This window comes from Benincasa hispida, chromosome 4 (genome assembly GCF_027475165.1).
Source record: "Benincasa hispida cultivar pf3 chromosome 4, pf3_genome.v1.1, whole genome shotgun sequence".
NCBI lineage: Eukaryota > Viridiplantae > Streptophyta > Magnoliopsida > Cucurbitales > Cucurbitaceae > Benincasa > Benincasa hispida.
In genome coordinates this window covers 59,388,667-59,408,613 of record NC_143481.1, presented here as the reverse complement: position 1 = coordinate 59,408,613, position 19,947 = coordinate 59,388,667, and the positions used below count along the sequence as shown (strand labels likewise).

The 19,947-nt window shown below is 34.8% G+C and overlaps 1 protein-coding gene across 1 annotated transcript; it reads right to left on the bottom strand.

Annotated features, from left to right (window-relative positions):
* Nucleotides 1–15,429: 15,429 nt before the first annotated feature.
* Nucleotides 15,430–19,612, bottom strand: NFD1 (Ribosomal protein L21). Its single transcript, XM_039030813.2, has 6 exons — nucleotides 19,228–19,612; nucleotides 17,925–18,442; nucleotides 17,752–17,832; nucleotides 16,775–16,876; nucleotides 15,973–16,047; nucleotides 15,430–15,887 (listed from the first exon to the last, which is right to left on the bottom strand). Exons 2-6 carry the CDS (start codon nucleotides 18,366–18,368, stop codon nucleotides 15,774–15,776), a joined length of 816 nt encoding a protein of 271 aa, XP_038886741.1. The 5' UTR covers nucleotides 18,369–18,442; nucleotides 19,228–19,612; the 3' UTR covers nucleotides 15,430–15,773.
* Between the last annotated feature and the right edge of the window lie 335 nt (nucleotides 19,613–19,947).

Sequence of the window (19,947 nt, the reverse complement as noted above, 5' to 3'; positions counted from 1 at the left end):
TGTATGTTACCTTAAAGAAACGAGGGGTGGATACTTCTATGATCCAAGTGAGAATAAGGTGTTTATATCGACAAATGCTATCTTCTTGGAAAAAGACCACATAAGGGATCATAAGTCATAACCTAAGCTTGTTTTAAATGAGATTTCTAATGAGATACTGAGGCTTTAACAAGAGTTTTTGAACACGCGGATAGATCAATAAGAGTTGTTAATGTCAGTTCATTTAGTCTACCATCTTAAGAGTTGAGACTGCCTCAACGTAGTGGGAGGGTTCTGAACCCACCTGTATGGTACATAAGTTTAACTGAAGCCCAAAACATCATATCTGATGATGGAGTTGAAGATCTATTATCTTATAAGAAAGCAAAGGAAGATGTTGACAAAGATGAATGGATTAAGACCATGAATCATGAAATAGAGTCTATGTATTTCAATTTTGTCTGGGAGCTTGTGGATCAACCTAATGAGGTAAAACCTATAGGTTGTTAATGGATCTACAAGACAAAAAGAGGTGTAGATGGAAAGGTACAGACCTTTAAGGTTAGACTTGTGGCAAAGGATTATACCCAAGTTGAGGGAGTAGACTATGAAGAAACTTTCTCACCTGTTGTCATGTTAAAGTCTATCCGGATTCTCCTGTACATAGCCACATTTTATGATTATGAGATATGGAAAATAGACGTCAAGCCTGCCTTTTTGAATGATAATCTTAAGAAGACCATCTACATGGCTCAATCAGAAGGGTTCGTTGACCAAGATCAAGAACAAAAGGTTTGCAATCTTAATCGATCCATTTATCGACTGAAAAAAGCATCTAGATCTTGGAACATTAGATTTGATGGTGCGATCAAATCATATGGCTTTGATCAAAATGTTGATGAGCCTTGTGTTTACAAGAAAATTATCAACAGCTCAGTAGCTTTCCTTGTGTTGTATGTGGATGATATCCTACTCATTGGGAATGATGTAGGTTTTCTGACTGACGTTAAGAAATGGCTAGCCGCCTAATTCCATATGAACGATTTGGGATAGGTGCAATTTGTTCTAGGAATCCAGATCATAAGGGATCGTAAGAACAAAAGGTTGGTCTTGTCTCAGGCATGGTACACTGACAAGATGTTGATCAAGTACTCGATGCAGAATTCCAAGAAGGATTTATTACCTTTCAGACATTGAATTGTTTTGTCTAAGGAATAGTGTCCTAAGACACCTCAAGAGGTTGAGAAAATGAGACAGGTTCCCTACGCATCGGCTGTTGGTAGCCTTATGTATACAATGTTATGTACTAGACCTAACATTTGCAATGCAGTAGGGATTGTTAGTCGATATCAATCCAATCCAAGATTAGATCACTAGACGGCAGTAAAAATGATCCTGAAGTATCTTCGAAGAACGAGGTACTATATGCTCGTGTATGAAGATAAGGATTTTATCCTTACAAGATACACAGGCTCTGACTTTCAGACTGATAGAGATTCTCGGAAATCGGCATCAGGGTTAATATTCACTCTGAATGGAGGGGCTAAGTATGGCGAAGCATCAAGCAAGGATGCATCGCGGACTCCACTATGGAAGCCGAATATGTAGCTGCTTGTGAAGCTACTAAAGAGGCTATTTGGCTTAAAAAGTTCCATACTGATTTGGAAGTTGTTCCAAATATGTCTTTTTCGATCCCACTTTATTGTGATAACAGCAAGACTGTAGCAAATTCTAAGGAACCTCGAAGTCACCGAAGAGGAAAGCACGTAGAATGGAAGTATCATTTGATCTAGGAGATTGTGCATCGTGGTGATGTGATTGCCATGAAGATCGCTTCGGAGCACAACATTGTTGATCCGTTTTCAAAGGCTCTCACGGCTAAAGTGTTCGAGGGTCATCTAGAGTGTTTGGGTCTACGGGATTTATGGCACCTTGTCTAGGGCAAGTGGGAGATGTACTGGGGTATAGAGTATGCCCTATTTTATTGTATTTTGTCCTATTTTGTATTGTATATTAATCTCCTGAGGCTTTAGGACAAGTGGAAGATTATTGGGATTAGTGTCCAAAATCTCCTAGTAGTCTCGTAGTTTGTAAACATTCTGTAAACATATTGTTATTAATAAAATAAGTGTTATTTTATAAGCATTTACTCAATCCAATAAACTAAGATCCGTGGTTATTCTATGTAACTTAAGCATATATATGGAGACATATAAGTGGATCATGCCTTAAGTAATAACCTAAATGGTTTATAGTAGATGGATAAAGGAGGGATATCTTATCCTGGTGACACTACAGATATGACCCGCTTTGTAGATGTTACAAGTGTTATAAACTGCTATAAATGGTCTGATCCTGATCATTTATGTGGAGACATGTGAGCAGTGGTATCCAATACAAAGAGTTTATATAAGACCGGATCACGAAATGATTAGTCTCTTTATATAACGTTGTTGATAATTGAGACTTACATTTCAATAGGATGACCATAGGTGACATGACCTGAATCCTGAGTGAGTTGGGAACTCCTGCCTATAAGGACGGTTCTTTGATTTGTATGGATTGAAGGAACTTTGATACAATAGTACCTATGAACGGTTGAAGACTTTCTTCAGAAATCTCGGTCTCATCGTGAACGAACTCCTCTCGCTCTGTCTCGTCCAACAAGTAATCGCCCAGCAACACCACAGTTGTCTACACAAACAACAGTGCATAAACACAAGGAAACGGGGACGACACCACCACTCAGAGCCTTCAGTATTCTCGAAGTGAAAATCCAAAGGGTGGACTTTGATGGAATTGGTAGAGGGGAGGAGGAAAGGCTATCGTGTAGTATGAACAAGTAAGTGGGAGAATGAAGAGACTATCGTATAGTCGAGTGCTTGATCGTTTAGTGCAGGGTACATGATCGTGTTGTAAAAGCTAAGCGGTCGTCTATGAAAAGGTAAGCAATTGTTTAGTTATGCTCAGGCGCTAAGTGACTGTCTATGAAGAGGTAGGCAATTGTTTAGGAAAGCGGGGGTGTGCGATCGTTTAGTAAGCGATCGCTACGGTATAGGCTCTCAACACTAAGCGATATAATACTTATCACACCGTGAGATATTTAGCATGTCTTATGCAAAATGAAAACAATTTTTATTTTATTCTTCAGTTATTAAAACTGAATTGAACTTCCCATTAATGCACTAATTTAGAGAAAACACTGGCCAATTATCTCATAACCGCCTAATTAATAAATTAATAAATATAATCATATTATATTCATAACCTATGGTTTGATATCATATATCAACTATAGTGTTTTCTCCTCTACTTGATATAAATCATATTCATATCCAATTTCCTCCAAAATAATATATCTCATACATTTAGTCAATCATATCATATATAATTAACCTGTTCAATTATATAATATATAATCAAGCTCCCTCTTGTCAATTTGAACATTTCAAACTGACCCAAAAACTGATTCTCAACTTATATCCAAGCTACCAAGGGGACCTTATGGACCTATGGCTCGAAGCTCCAACGGTGCGTGAATAACTGACTAAACTCTTTAGCCACGAAATCCACCATCCGTTAACTGTCAGGCATTCCACTAAAGACCAATAACTAAACTCTTCTTACCACAGATATATTTCTGTGTCCATCAGATAAAACCAATCATGAGTACGATAACCCTTCACAGATGTTCGTAAGTACAGTTGGGCCAATTTACCATTTTGCCCCTGTAGTTACATCTCACTCCTTAAGTACCACTATTCTCTCTAATGAACAATACAACATAGTTCAACTATGTGTTAACACCTCTCGGGCCATGAGAAGGTGTGTGGTGCCACATCATTCAAGCCCTGGAATTAGCCCTTCAAGGAGCTATCTATCTACTTACCCCTGCTTCGAGGAAGGAGTGAATTCCATCTTGTGTAGCTGAGTTCCCAGGTCCCAAATCAGATGAATCCCCAAAGTGGTAGGTTTGAGTCGGCGGCCTGTCCACTCGCACCTATGCAAATCAAAGGACTGCCCTCAATGGCAAAAGTTCCCAACTCACTCAAGATTGAGGTCATGTTACCTATGGTCATCCTAGTGAAGTGAAGTCTCTGTCATGAACGGTGTTATATAACGAGACATTAACACTTCGTGGTCAGGTCTTATACAAGACCATTTTGGTTATCACTTAAGACATGATCTACTTTCATGTCACCACATACATGCTTAAGTTACATAAAGACAACCAGGGATTTTAGTTTATTGGTCTGTAGTAAAGCAAATAAAACATCCATATGAGCAAAAACAAGAAGTGAAGTAAATATCATATATTATACATCACAAGCGTTCATACAAACTGTTTACAAACTATAGGACACGAGACTTTAGGGTATCAACCTCAACATGGATGAGAGTGGCCAGATTGCCAACTCAACAAGCCTACCATTTGGGGATTCGCCTGATTGAGGAGCTGGGAACTCAGCTATACAAGACAGAATTCACTCCTTCCCCGATGTATGAGTAAGTAGATAAATTGCTCACTTAAGGGCTAATTTCGGGTCTTAAACATAGTGGCCACACCTTCTCTTGGGAAGAGAGGACACAGTCATATTGGGACTATGACTTATTGTTTATTAGAGAAATCAGTAGTACTTAAGGGGTTAGATGTAACGACAAGGGCAAAACGATAAATTGGCCCAACTGTACTTACGAGCAATATGTGAATGGGCATTGCACTGTTGATTGATTATATGGACACAGAAATATATCTGTAGTGCGAAAACTGCAACTTTCGATCTTTAGTGGAGTGCCCGACAGTTAACGGATTGTGGATATCGTGATTAAAGAGTTTAGTCAGTTATTTCACGTACCGTTGGAGCTTCATACTACAGGTCCATAAAGTCCCCTTGGTAGCTCAATGCATTTAAGTTGAGAATCAAATTTTGGGTTAGTTTGAAGTGTTCAAATTAACAAGAGGAAATTTGATTATATATGATATAATTAAATTAATTCAATTATATGTGATATAATTGATATGATGTATTTGATACATTATTTACCGGAAGAATTAATATAAATATGATTTATATTAAATTCCATAAAATAGAAAAAGAACTATGGTTTATATGTTGCATATGATGCAATATTAAAACTATAGGTTATAAATATAATAAGATAAGTTAGTTATTAAATTTATTTATAATATATTGATTATGTGACAATTAATTATTCTTTTTCTTAATAACCGACTTGAGTGGGAGGTTATTTGTGGTTTATGGTAACTGTGAGATAAAAAGAAAAATAGTTTTCCAAATCAAAATGATGATTTTCATTCGTATTGTCTCACAAAAAGAAAAACTATCGAGTTAATGAGTTTTACTAAAGGATAGTATTACATAGCCTAAATGATCAAGTATCGAGTTTACTATACGATAGTTACTCGTTGCTACATGATCGAGTAGCAAGTAAATATGATAGGCTTTTTCTTCCACACAATCGAGTATCAAGTCTATACGATAAACTTCCTTCTTCTGTTGCATACTTGATCGTTCAATTTCTCCATTCCTCTATCCAAAGTTATATAAAGCCCACAACTCCTGGATTATCACATCGAGAATACCAAGATAGCCTTTGTGGTGGTGTTTAGTTCCGTTCCAGGTTCGAGGATCGAGTTGTACTCGATTGTGATCGAGGATTCTACAATATGTGTTGTTTGCTGTGTTGATCCTTGTGTTCAAGTTCCTATTTGGGCACGTTGAATTTTGATCGAGGAAAATACGTGAAGAAGAAGTTCTTCAAAGGTATTATACTCGATCCCTTGTATTTCATTAATAAGCATGTTGTAATTTACTTGTTATGCATAATTTGTTCTTCTTAACTGTAAATGTTTGTGTTCTTTCTCAATGGAGTTTGGAACGATCCGCTTCCCCTCATTGGTTCTCTATTTAGAGTTCTTTCATGTCCATTCTCACCTATGGGGACTATCTCCTACACCAAGCCTTAGTGGCTCAAGGTATTTTCTAACCTTTATAGATATCTTTTCTAGGAAGAGCTGGATATACTTTCTTAAAACTAAGGACCAAGTATTTGGGAAGTTTAAGGAATGGAAAGCCATAATAGAAAATCAAACATCTAAAAGGTTAAAATACTTTAGAACCGATAATATTGTAGCGAGTATGGAATAACTAGGCATAGAACCGTGAGGTATACACCTCAACATAATGGGGTTGATGAAAGGTTATACAGAACCATAATGGAAAGGGTTAGGTGTTTGCTTTCTGATGTTATCTTAAGTCAAAATTATTGGGCAGAAGTTGCAGCCTACACAGTGTATACCTTGAAAAGGTGCCCTCACACATCTTTAGAGTTGCTTACCCCTGAGGAGAAGTAGACTAATCATCCTTCTAATCTAGATAACCTCAAGGACTTTGGATGTGTAGGGTTTGTTCACCAAAATAGGGGAAAGTTGAAAGCCAGAGCAGTCAAGTGCATTTTTGTAGGCTTTACAGAGGGTGTCAAAGGATTTAAAATGTAGCATCCAATTGAGAGGAAGTTTGTAGTGAGTAGAGACATCACTTTTAGGGAAGAAGAGATGTTTATGCAAAAGAAGAAAAGGCTTGAGGATGAAGGTGAATCATCCACCACAGGAATTGAGGTGGAGTTACCTACTGAGCAACCAATAGAATCTAACCTACCTAGTGACACAGGAGAAGTGTTGGTTGCAAAGGGGTTTACTCAAAGGGTAGGTATAGACTATTCAGATATTTTCTCTCCAGTTGTCAAACAAAATTCCATAAGACTTCTTCTATCCTTGATTGCTCAAAATAATTTAGAATTATATCAACTAGATTCCTTCATGAACATCTAGAGGAGACAATCTATATGATGCAACCTAAAGGATTTGAAGTTAAAGGAAAAAAAGAGCTCTATTGCTTACTCAACCAGTCAATCTATGGGTTAAAATAATCACCTAGGTGCTGGTATAGAAGATTCAATGACTATATTTCTAACATTGGATTCAAAAGAAGTTCATTTGGCATATGTGTTTATGTAAATACAGGTTCCTACAAGGACAAAGTTGCAGGATAAATGAGCATGCAGCGGAAGTTGATTTGATCAATTTTCACTCTAAGATGCTCAATTTAGAGGATTAAACATGCAATAAAAAAAGGAAAAACAAAGTTTCGAGCACTTGTTTCTCAGATCGGTGAGAGTATTAGAGGGGGACTCCCAGGGAAGATCAACATCTTCTATCCAGCTGGCAATTGTTGGTTCCGTGGTGAAGCTCCAAATTCTCCTTCAATTCTTGATGAATTTCAACACCACTTGGTTGTAGACCACCACAAGAGTCTTCTCTACTATTCTTTAGGTTTAGATTGGATGGTGGGATCCAAATTTGTGGTGAATTTGAGAAGGAATGAAAGTTGGGAAAAAGATGAACAATGGATTGAATTTTTCAAAATTAACCTTTTTTTTCACAAAATTGTTAACTATTTTGATGCCAAAATCATCTCTATTTATTAAAGAATAACATGCAATCCAATTGCATCAAAATTTGACAACACAAAATGGTTAATTTGTTAGTTAATTGTGAAGAAGACAACCAAGCTCCTAGCTTAGTTAGTGGAAAAATTAGTGGGAAAATCCAATCTTCAAAAATCAATTTTAAAATCAATTTTTCAATGAATTTCCAAAAAATTGAATTAAAATTGATTTTTAATTTTTTAGAAAATAATTAATTAAATAATTAAATAAATAAAAATAATTTAATATTTAATATTTAATTAATTTAATTAAATATAATATTATTTTAATATAAAATAATATTATTTTTTTCCACTTGTCCCGATTTTTCTAACAACGATATGAATTTCTATTCATATAATTAATATTTAAATCATATTTAAATATTATAATTTACTCTATTTGTCCGTTAAATTCGTAATTAAACGTCGATATATCGTATATATCTTACTTTCATTCCTTAAGCCAAGATTTGAACGGTTCAAACTCATTCACCACACTATCTAAGATTTTAGTCCATTTATGAACTAGTAGAGGGATCTAATGGACCTACAGATCATAAGCTCCAACGATCCAAGATTAACCGACCAAACTCTTTAACCTAGTTAACCAACATTCGTTAACTAACGAGACACTCCACTAAAGCCCGTAGCTGCATTCTCCTCACTGTAGATATATTTGTGTCTATTTGATATAACCGTCATCGATAAGTCAATCCTTCACAGGTCGTTCATAACTTCAGCTAGGTCAATTACCGATTTACCTCTGAGTTACATCTTTTCTCCTTAAGTACAACTCTATGAACAATTGATTTAGGATCTAATCACTAAATCCATTCCCTCTCGAGTCAGTGAGAAGATGGGGCCTCTTGTTCAAGACCCAGGAACAGCACTTAAGAGAGCAACCTTTCTACTATCCCCAAGTTTGGTAGGAGTGAATTCCGTCTTGCAAATTCTATGTCCTTAGTGTTAATCGTAAACAGTGTTAATACGTAATAGTGATTATTTCAGGGTCAGTCTTACACAATCTTATTATGTAGAATACCCCCACTCACATATCTCTACATGAACAAATCAGGATCACTTCATTTATGACACCTTACAACATTTGTAACAATCATGAAACGGGTCATATTCAATAGTGTCTCCAGGAAGAGATACCCAACCTGATCCATGTACTATAGACTATTTAGGCTACTTACTCGAACTTTGATCCTGTTTATGTCTCCACATAAAGTTCAAGTACTCATAATAATAGCCAAGAGTTCGTAGTTTAATTGGATTTAGAATAAACAATTAATTCACTTGAATAACTTCATATGTACTAAAATTCACTTTTTTACAAAAACTACGAGTTTTAGGATATACAACCCAACAAAAGTTTACCTACTCATATATATGGATGATATGTTACTGGCAAGTAGGTCCAAGGTAGATCTAACCCGTGTTAAAAACTTCATAAAAAGGGAGTTTGATATGAAGGACCTGGGAGAAGCAAGTAATGTTTCAAACAGTGATAAAACTCTACTGTGACAACCAAAGTGCTATCCATTTATCCCGAAATCCACAATATCACACTAGAACTAAACACGTTGATATCAAGTACCATTTCATCAGAGATAAAATTGAGACAGGGGAGATAGAAATTCTAAAGGTCCACACATCAGACAATGTAGCTGACATGTTGACAAAACCTATTTCAAAACTTAAATTGGTTAAATATCTAGAACAGGTAGGTTTCGAGCTTCCAGACACAGGGTAGACAAAATGGTCAGAATCATGAAGATCAGATGATTACAAGGCATTGGAGTCAAGGTGGAAAATTTGAAGAAGCTATGACTTAAATACCTCAGCTTATCTTTTGTTTATAACTAACTTTTACTTATAACGACCAGTTGGTATACATTATAAATACCTCTGATCAGAAAAAAAACAAAAAAAAAACAAAAAAACCAAAAAAAAAAAACAAATTTAGAGTATGTTCATCATTACTTATTTTTCTGTAAATAAACGAAAGTTGTACGCATTCTTCTAAGTAAAAGAACTTGAATCTTCCCATAGATGTAGGCAACCTTGCGAACCACGTAAACCTTTGTGTTTCTTCTTCTTGCCTTTATCTTCTTTGTTCGTTCGTCTTCAATCCTTCTGCAAATCGCGCACAATACAATCTTGTTTCAAATCATATCAAATTCAGAGTATCGATTTGAATCGTGCATTGATCTCCGCTATCGAGTAGCTTTGAGTCAGTCATTTCTACCTTCGAGTCGCATCGAGTAAAGATCAAGATTCATCGAGTAAGATCGAGTATCGTTCAGTATTCATCGAGTTCCATCGAGGATTCAACAGAAAGTCGTTAGACAAAGAAGGAAATTCACATCGAGCATCGAGTAGAAACACATCGAGCATCGAGTATCCAACATCAAGGATTTGGCAAAATCTTTCTTAGCCTTTTCTTCATCATTCTAGTGTTGATCTTGAGTATTTGGGCCTAGAGAAGATTGAATAACCCAACATGATCCTATTACAAAGAAGATGATGGTAAGCAGAGATGTGTTTGATGAAGAAGCAACATGGAATTGAAATGATGAACCAAAAGACTATAAGTTTTTATTTTTTTCTTGATGATGATGATGAGTCTGGTGACATTGCTTCTCCATCAACAATACCAACATCGCCAATTATTCAACAACAAAGCACACATTCATCATTTACCAATTCAAGTGAAAGACCTCATGGCATGAGAAGTTTACTAGACATATATAATAAAAAATTGAAGAGTAACTAAGTCAAAGTTTTAATGATCTTACTCTTTTTCATCTATTTGGTGATGGTGAACGTTTTAATTTTGAAGAAGCTTCACAAGATAAGAAGTGGAAGACTACTATGGATGAAGAGATAAATTCACAAACAAGCGTGTTTCGAATTTTCTACTTCGCAATCAACACATTTGTACTGTGGTAAATCATACAATAACAAATTGTTTGTCAGACAATAACAAGATAATATGATCATAATCTAGTGGTTCAAGATGGAAATCAGCAAACAAACATAACTCAAGTTCCAATCCCCACCTGTTTTACATAAAAAGAGAGAAAATTCTACAAACCCAAACTAGAACGAGTACCTTAAGCCATAAACTTCATAATCAATGGGATAACCCCACCCCCCAGCATTAATACAAACCAAAGATGGAAAATGTAAGAGGAAAGGTGCAAAAAAGATGGTTGGCAGCTGGATGGTATGACCTAAAAATAGAAAGTGGGGATTTATAAAATCACAAGAGTATCGCAGCGCTAAGGGACAGTGTTGCGACATCGTGCCTTTGTGTCCTCATTGCCGGAGTGGTGCTACGGCGTCTTCATGCACGCATGCGTCCATCAAAGTTCGAAGTGCTGCGGCGTTCACTACATCAATGCTCTCAGGAAAAAGCGCCAAGCACGGCGCCGAGCCTCTAAGGACATTTTAGTCATTTTTATCCTTCTTTCCCAATTGATGCATTTGAGCTCCGTTTTGAACCGTTTTAGCATTATTTCAACTTGAACACTCCGCTTTACCTCTTAGATATTCGATACCTATAAAAATCATTTAATAAACATATAAAACCTAAGAACTTTATCAAATTAAGCGAAGCAAGATAGCAAATTTTCGATGCTATCAAGCAATAGTCTCATTCCATTTTATCGTTGATATGTTTGTTTCCATTTGGGGGGGGGGAGAGAAGTTTTCACAGAATTCTTCATTGGAAGAATCAATCAAGGTACACTTCAGTTGTATTTGTAGTCTTGAAGAAGTATACTACCAAACTAATAACCAAAACTCTTAGCTAAATGGGGCCAGAGATTTGTTACGGAAAAAATGCGTCATGGTGACAAGTTATTGTTTCTAAGTACAGGTGGAATGAGAAATTTTGGTGGCCATCTATGATGATTCTCACTTGTTCGGAGGTCCATGGTCCCAATCATGAAAAACATTCTCCTCCTCGACGAATTTGTACAAAATGAGAACTGCTCAAGGAGATAACCAGAATTTAGTATTATTTGGCAAGTTTCATGCCCAAAAATGTCAAGGTGTATAATCTCATTTTCTCCTCAATTTATATCGATTTCTATTTGCACGATTTTCTACAAAATTTTGAACCTACAAGTGAGAAGGGTTAATATGTTGACGTAATTAAGTGAAAGAAAGTACTAAAATGTTGATATAATCAAATTTACCGTACACTTAATTACTTGTCTTTAACCAATTCGTAAATGATTTACGAGAAACTAACAACCAACTATAACCACATTTGTTAAAGAAAAGATTAACAAGAGAGTAAAACTTTCAAACTTAATAACCATTGCATGGGATGTAAACTACTATCTTTGTGTTGCTTATGTTTGGTTCCATTATCCAATTGTTGTTCCAAAGACCCATATTATTCATGTAATGATTATATTATATATATCTTGTCTTCATAAAGTACAATCTTGCATGGGATGTAAACTACAATCTTGGGTCTCTGCCACATTCTAATGGTCGTTTTTCTTTTAATGGTCGTTTTTCTTTTTGGTCTCGGGGTGAAATGAGTCTTCACATTCGCTTATTGACAGATTCTTGGTTTACAAAGAGAGCTCGCATTTTCTTTTAATCACCTTCCTTTGTGGGTAGAAACAGAGGTTGTCCAGAACTATGAGAGCTGCTTCGAAGGCCTGGCACTTGGCTTATGAAGAAACAATCTGGATTTCTTTGATGCCAAAGCTGAAGGTTTTGACTTTCATAGCTTGATGTTGATATTGTTGGGATAAACACTATATTTATTTTCTCTCTTTTGTGAATCTAATAGAAATTTAGTCCACTAAAAACACAGTAATAATAAATCGAGTAAGGACATATGTAATTTTACGTGGAAGAACTTCCTCAATGTGAGGGGTAAAAAACTACATACCAAAGTCGAGGTCAAACAATTCATCATTCAAGGTATTTCTCATTGGTAACTTATAGAAATACAAGTTATTGTTGTTTCTTAGTTAGAATAATTATGGAAATTATAGTAAAAAATGCATTAACTTGAGAAGAAAATTATGTAAAAGGACTCTCTTTGTTTAGTACTTGCAAAACTGTTTATCTTGAAATATTATAATTCTAATCTCTAAATTCAGGATTTTGAGTATAAAAGTCAGAACTTATCAAGAAAGCTGGATGTTGTAACTTGTGAACGTATAGGAAATGGGACAAACACAACCAATGCGATGAGAGTCGAATTGTGAGTTGAAAAGAAGTATGCGACGATGAGATGACAAACGTATGGGTGGTGATGCATCCAGTTAAAATGCAAGTTGCAAGCTGATTTGAAAGGGATAAAGCAGAGTTAATGAATAGATGACGTGATGAAAGCGGTGGAGCAAGATATGGAATTAAATACAAAATGTGTCAGACAAGCATTAGAGAGAGCATTGAAGAACGACCAAATGAAGCCTATAAATAGCTCAAGTTGCACACATAAATAACTCTTACGATCTCGGAATCCTGCTGGAACCTTACACTCCTACACCATCTTGTATCTTTTTCAACCTCCCTAGTTTCGTCAAGTTCTTGGAGATTTCTGAACAAGAGCTCAATCTTCTTCTTCATTCAAGGAAGAGTTCCATCATTCTTTCACCAACACAAGTGTAGCAGCTAACCACGAGAGCTAAAGGAAGCAAAAGACTGTGACTGGCAGCTGGACACTCTCACTTCTTTAATCAAACTTCTTTTTCATATCCATTTTTATATTCTCTTATGAATTTGTATTGACATATACATTGTGATTATACTTCATTCTTAATGTAAATCATGACTTTCATCGTCTCTTATCCATCCACATGCTTGTTTTGCTCCACGATGAGTAGCTAAATCTTTAATGAATTGGGAAGTGTAAATCATCATTATAACGCGTTTTGCATAAGTAGAGGTTCATCTTGTTTAATGTGCACATAATTTTATTGCTTGAATTCATCTGATCAATCGATTTAAGTAGACATACCTAACTACTTGTCAGAGTAAGTGGATGTAGAACTCATTAAATAAGGGAAGTAGTGGCTTTAGAAATAAAGACAACCTTTTGTTTATTTAACTTCAGCTTGCGTCTTAGAGCTAAGATTAATGTAGCTTAAACACTAAGAAGTGGTTACCCTATTTTGATGAGTTAAAGGCATGAATGGATCCTTATATATAAACTCAAGTGAATGTTGATGAATCTTCTCAACCTTACATTACCCATCGATTGTTAAATCACACTCGAGTGTTATTTGTTTTGACATCTAAACTTGCATAACTCAAATCCAATAAACTAAGATCCAAAGTTATTTAAAAAAGATTTTTAAAAATACAATAATGAGGTTTTTTAATATTTTAAGTAAAAAAAAAAAAATAGTTACAAAGTGATTAATCTCTATGATTAAAATTTCCTTACATAACTATTGTAACTATAAAATAAAATGGGGAAAATTTCTCCCTTAAGTCCCTTTAGATGGTGTAGATATTGAAATATTTTGATAAAACATTGAAGAATTAATATTACAAAATAAAATAGATCAAATTTATCAGTTCTTTTTTTTTTTCTTTTCTTTTCTTTTCTTTTTTCCCCTCTTTAGTTTATCTTCATTTTCTTAATTCGCCTCTAGCTTCAAAAGAAATAAAATGTTCATTTTAGTTGCTTAAAATTTAAGTTTTTTTTTTTAATTTCAAACAATATCTTTGAAATACTCAATAATAATAATAATAATAATAAGTGACATATTACTCATCATTTTTTCGTTGGACACCTATGACCTTGAATTTAGCTGGAACAAACTTTGTATACTTAACTTTTGAGTTGTAATTAGGGTGGGGATTGAGGGATACTTTTGGCATTCTATGTTCATAAAGATGAAACAGCCAACCAACTAATGATTAATATATAATATCTTGTAACAAATATTAAAGGCAATGGAGACCTTAGCTTTGTTGGAAGTTTGTGTGGTAGGAAATTATAGATATGATCTTAAACATACGGATATGTATTTCATTATTCAGAAATTTGTGTTTAATGACCTAATTATAAGAGTATCTGATATATAATAATAATAATAATAATAAAGTTAAAATACCATTTTAGTCTTTATATTTTAATGTTTGTTTCAATTTGGTCCATATAATTTGTAATCTTGCACTTTATTTAGTTGGCACACAAAAATTTGAAAAAAAAAAGTATAAGATAGGATGAAAATTGAAAAGTTAACCAAGTTAGGTTAAATAAATAAGGGGTCGAATCATATTAAGGTAGAAAAGGATTGATTTCAAGGAAATGGAGAGCAACCTAAAATATGATCCAACCATCTAGGTATGATACTTCCTAGATTTACAACGAGAATTGAATTATGTAACTATATAAATTCTTAATTTTTTCATTTGTTATCTACTTCATTTGTTAACCCAACTTGCTAATTCTGCAATTTTTTTAATTCTTATTGGTACTTTTTATCATCATCATTATTATTTTCTGCCTCACTAAGCTGACCATTAACCTAATTTCATAGCAAAGACTATTCTTATGATTTAATGAAAGTATAGATACTAAAATTAGACAATTAAAAATACAAAAATCAAAGTGATAAACACCAAAGTACCAAGACCAAAATAGTATTTAATCTAACAACAATAATAATAATAATCATAAAGCTTTAAAATAGCTATAATAATATCTTTCAAAATTTAAATTTATTAAATTAACATTTTAAATCAAATAAAAAAACAATTGAAATTTTTTAAAAAAAAGATAACCAACAAAGTCAAACAGGAAACACAGTTCAATCCCTCCCTAAATCCATCTCCTAAATCAGAGATAACCTTAAACCCAAATCCTTGAAACAAGCACCCAAAAAACTTTTGAGAGAAACTAAAATAGCTACAACTTGATTCATATGTGACATTCTTGTGCAGATTTAAAAAATAAAAGAAAATAATATGGTATTGAATGTATGATCCTGTAAGCTCCCAAACAAATCAAGAAACTCAAGATCTACCAATGGCATAAATCCTAGTCCATACAGTTCCAAACCCTTCTCAAATGTATGACCACAATTCTAATAAGAAAATTCCAATTATTTAAATAGAAGACATCACATTTTTGGGGAAAACTACCAGGAAAAGGAAGAAAACAAATGGGAGTCCTAGCAAAGTGGCCTTCCTACAAAACAAAACCTAGTTGGGAGAAAAGGACACACTTCTAGGGAATTAGGAGATCAACTTAACAATTCTAACTAGTAAGAATTATGGAACCTTCTACTAAGCAGCTACTGCAACTTGTTCTTGCTTCTTACCAGCTACTTTTGAAGGCTTTCCAATATTTTCTGGTTTGTCAACACCTTGGATATCAATAATCCTCAACTTCGTTAATTCCTGAGATAGAAAACATAGCAGAAAACGGCCATCAGATAACTTGAATAAAAAACTCTTTTACTCTTTCTGGATAGTCTAGATATACCTGGCGGTGTCCTTTGGTTCTGCGGTAATTCTTCCTCCTTTTTTTCTTGAAGATGATTACTTTTGCATCTAATGCCTTTTGAGAAGGAGGAAAAATCGTTCAGGTTACAATGGGAACACAAATTTGAGAACGACTTCCAGGATTTAGAAACAAAAAAATTAAGGGAAAAAGAAAGATTTGGAAACAAAAAAACAACCATAGACAGAACAACACAGTTGATATGATGAGATTGTAGCATATAAATTACCAAAAAAACAAATACATTACACTTAATACTGCAGAATTAGCATATAAATTACACAAACTTGGTCAATTCATTTATCAAACCCCTTTGCAATTCCATAATCCTTTCAAGTAACAATTGCTAGAAGAAAATGCCTTTTAGACGTCTACTGAACAGTGTTAGGTTTCCAAATTCTATTATTTTCATCTACCTTAATGCCTGGACATATTGAAAGTAGATAATTTTGGTTAACAAATTGATATTCCTATTCTGAGTTCAACATGTGGAGATAGGAATTTAAAACTGAGTTTTTGGTTGAGAACTATATCTTACCTAATTGAGCTATGCTCAAGTTGACAATTGGATCTTTGTTTACATCTATTTATTGTTGGATTTCCAAATGCAGTTACTAAAAGTATATTTTCTAAATCGCACAAAGTAGAAAATTAGTCGTTAGAGAGTGCATAGAATGGTCCATGAGAATCACTGGGAAACATCACACAACAGCAAAATTTTCTTCTTACAATATATTGCATTAGCAACAAAAAAGCGAGTAAGTAGTTTAGCTGTCACTCTTACGTGTTCCTCAACAACTGCTTGAACAACTGCACTTGGTACTGTTGGCCTACCTACAATCGTTTGGCTACTTGAGCCAAGCAAGAGAACCTTATTCAATATCAACTGCAAAAGATAAATCCATAAAAGAATACTCATTAAAGCTTGCTCAGGATGAAATACATAGAAGAATTTTAGTCAATATCGGTACAGAAGTTCAACACAGAATCAAAATCAAGTAGGCAAGGCATTAAAGCAAACACGAGAAAATCAACAGAACGCATTCAAGTCTGTTGAGGAAAAGGGCAATAGAAATATCAGTAAAGATCCCCTAATGAAGTATCTCACATGTGACTAACAATAAGACCTTGAATAAAAGCTACCACACGATAATATATTTTACGTGTTCTTTACCTAGGCTGGAACAATTCTTCTTACTAAATAAAGTACATCACTACATATTTTAGCCTTGTCTACGACAAGCTGAAAAGTGCAACTTCTCATATATGTAAAACAGTTGCTTTTCAGGAGCTCTACTATATTTTGTCGCACTGTCAAAAGAAAAAAAAAAAAAAAGGAGCTCTTCAACACTTGATCATCTAAAAACTGTTTTACAGCCCTCATATTAATTTTGTCGAATCCTCGTACCAATCAAACTAACATAGCATAGCACAAACTTTAGCTTTCCAAATTACAACCTGGAAACAACAGCAGAATAGAAAAGGTAGTACAATCTTAAATCATACAACATATCAGTTCTAGGTTCCGAAAGTTGCTCCCAAGTGAAATATTGTGTTTAGAATAACTTATATCATTTTTTTCTCCAAAGTATCTATGAAAAAATAATAGATACAGCATTACTAATCTGGTTGGATGGCTCATATCAAAAGATTGGGGGCAGGGCCATGAAGAAAAATGGCCAAAAGCTAGCATGTCTAATAAAAACCTGATAAACTACATCTAAAATATAGACAATGAAGAATGGTATAGGAGTTGCAAACCTTGTCATTCACATCGCAGAATTTTAATCTCTCAGTAAAAATACTATCTCCATTGCTAACTTTGAATTGGTGCGAGCCAATCTACAAGAATAGCCAAAAGAAAAGAGTGGATAAATGATAACTGTCCAACTACTAATTCATAAAATTCCTTAAGACATGCCACAAGTTCAAACCTGAACAACAGCAAAAACAGGCTCATAAGGCTTGAAAACCCCTTTAGATTGATCAAGTGGCCCTACTACTGTATATCCAATAGCAGCTGCTTCAGCCTCCTTCTCCTCCTTTGTATACTCCTTTTGCATACCCCTACTCGACACGGAAATACCATCATCCTCACTACTATCATATGCTTCGTCATCTTCATCTTCATCTTCATCTTCAGTAAAATCATCTTCATTGCCATTTCGACTATCAGATGAGAGATATCGGGTATGTGACCCGTAGGTACACAAAGAAGGATCAATTTTAGTAGAAAGGTAGTTTGAAATAGAAGCATGTGTATGAAAATTCTGGGAAAGGAAGGACGGTGCAATTTTCAGCGGGTGGATATATGGCTTGGTGAAAAAAATAGTCGAAGCATGACGAGTTAGTACTTGTAAACACCGTCTGTTCGCCATGGTGGTGATCCTTATGGCCTTTGATCTATATGCAACTCCTACACATGCTGAAGTAATATTCTAAACTTCTCAATCTGCAGAAAGAAAATAAAAACATGAACCCATGTTGGGAACCCCTGAATTTGACCAGCATGTTCGGATGGAAAACAACAGGAAGAGAAGAATTTGGAACTTGTGATTAAAAATCCTGTTTTTTTAAATTCCAAATAGGTCAAAATTTGGAGGATTTCAAAATTTGAAAAAAAAAAATATATATGGTTCCCATTTTACCCTTGTCCCTCCCTACACCAGTTCATATGCATCAACAATTTTTTCAATATTCAAGCAAATTCCAGGTTTACTCATTCCTTGTTCAGGAGGATCCTTTTATGTGTTTCTATTCTGTTTTTCCATGGTCTTTTGCTGTTCTTTTTTAACTGAAACAACAATTTCAATGCAGCTTTTTTATTCCAGCAAGTTTATTATAGCCAAGTAAATTACATAGAGGTCGGTTTTCTTTTTGGCTTTGTAAGTTTCTTGAACTTTTTCGTTCCCTTTTATTTATTAATTCGGATAAGAATAGTATTTTCTTTTTTCATTTTTATTTAATGATTCAATTTGCTATTTCCTAATCGTTAGAACTCGAAGACACCGTTGCTATAGAATAGAATCCTGTTCAAATTAAGGTCGTACTATTTTCCTAATCAGCGAAGTATACATTTTCTGTTTTATATTTTTATTTGGATTGGTTAAACATTGCCTGAATAAAAAATCAGCAAAAAAGATAATAACAATGCTTCTTTTGCCTTACTTATTCGTGGGTGAAGATATAACAACATAATCAACGAAACAAAATGAAAAACAGAACAAAAATCAGAACCTTGGGGATCTGAAAAATGACCGATGGTGGGCGTGAGTGGCGGTGCGATCTCACCAACGGCGCAGGTTAGGGGCTGAACCACTTTCCGTTTATGAGAGGGTGAAGAAAAACAGAGATAAGCAACATTGATCGAGAGGCGAGAGCGTGTAAGAGGGAGGAAGAGGCGGAGACTTCGTCTGGAGGTTGAGACTGCGGCAGCTGGGAATGCAGCGTGCGGCGGTAGTCGCTGAGATCACGTCGTGAAGAAGTGGCGTGCGTCGGCGGTGTACGGTGGCTGGTAGTGAGAGAGGGAGAGAGGGAGGGAGGGAGAGAAGGGATGGAGTGGTAGACGTAAATTGAAATAGGGTTTAGAAATGAGAAAGGTACAATAGTTATTTAAAATGACAAAAAAAAACCCGGAAATGTGTCTTCTCCGTCTCCTGTATCGAAGAATAATTTTTTTTTTCTTTTTTTTTTGGGAAAGTGAATGGTAGTCCCTAAAAAGAGTTATTTTATTCAGCTTAATTCAGGTTCGTTCTATGATTTTGTTGGTTTATTCTTTGATTCTTGTTGATCTTGAGCATCAAGAAGGTAGAACGAATCATTGGAGTTAAATTGAGGTTAAAAATGTGTCTAAATGAAGCTCTAGAAGCATCAATTAAGAATAGGAGGTATCAATCAAGACAATATAACTGCGCCGTATCAGCGCTTTGGTCGGCCATTTTTCCTGAAAGCACTCGT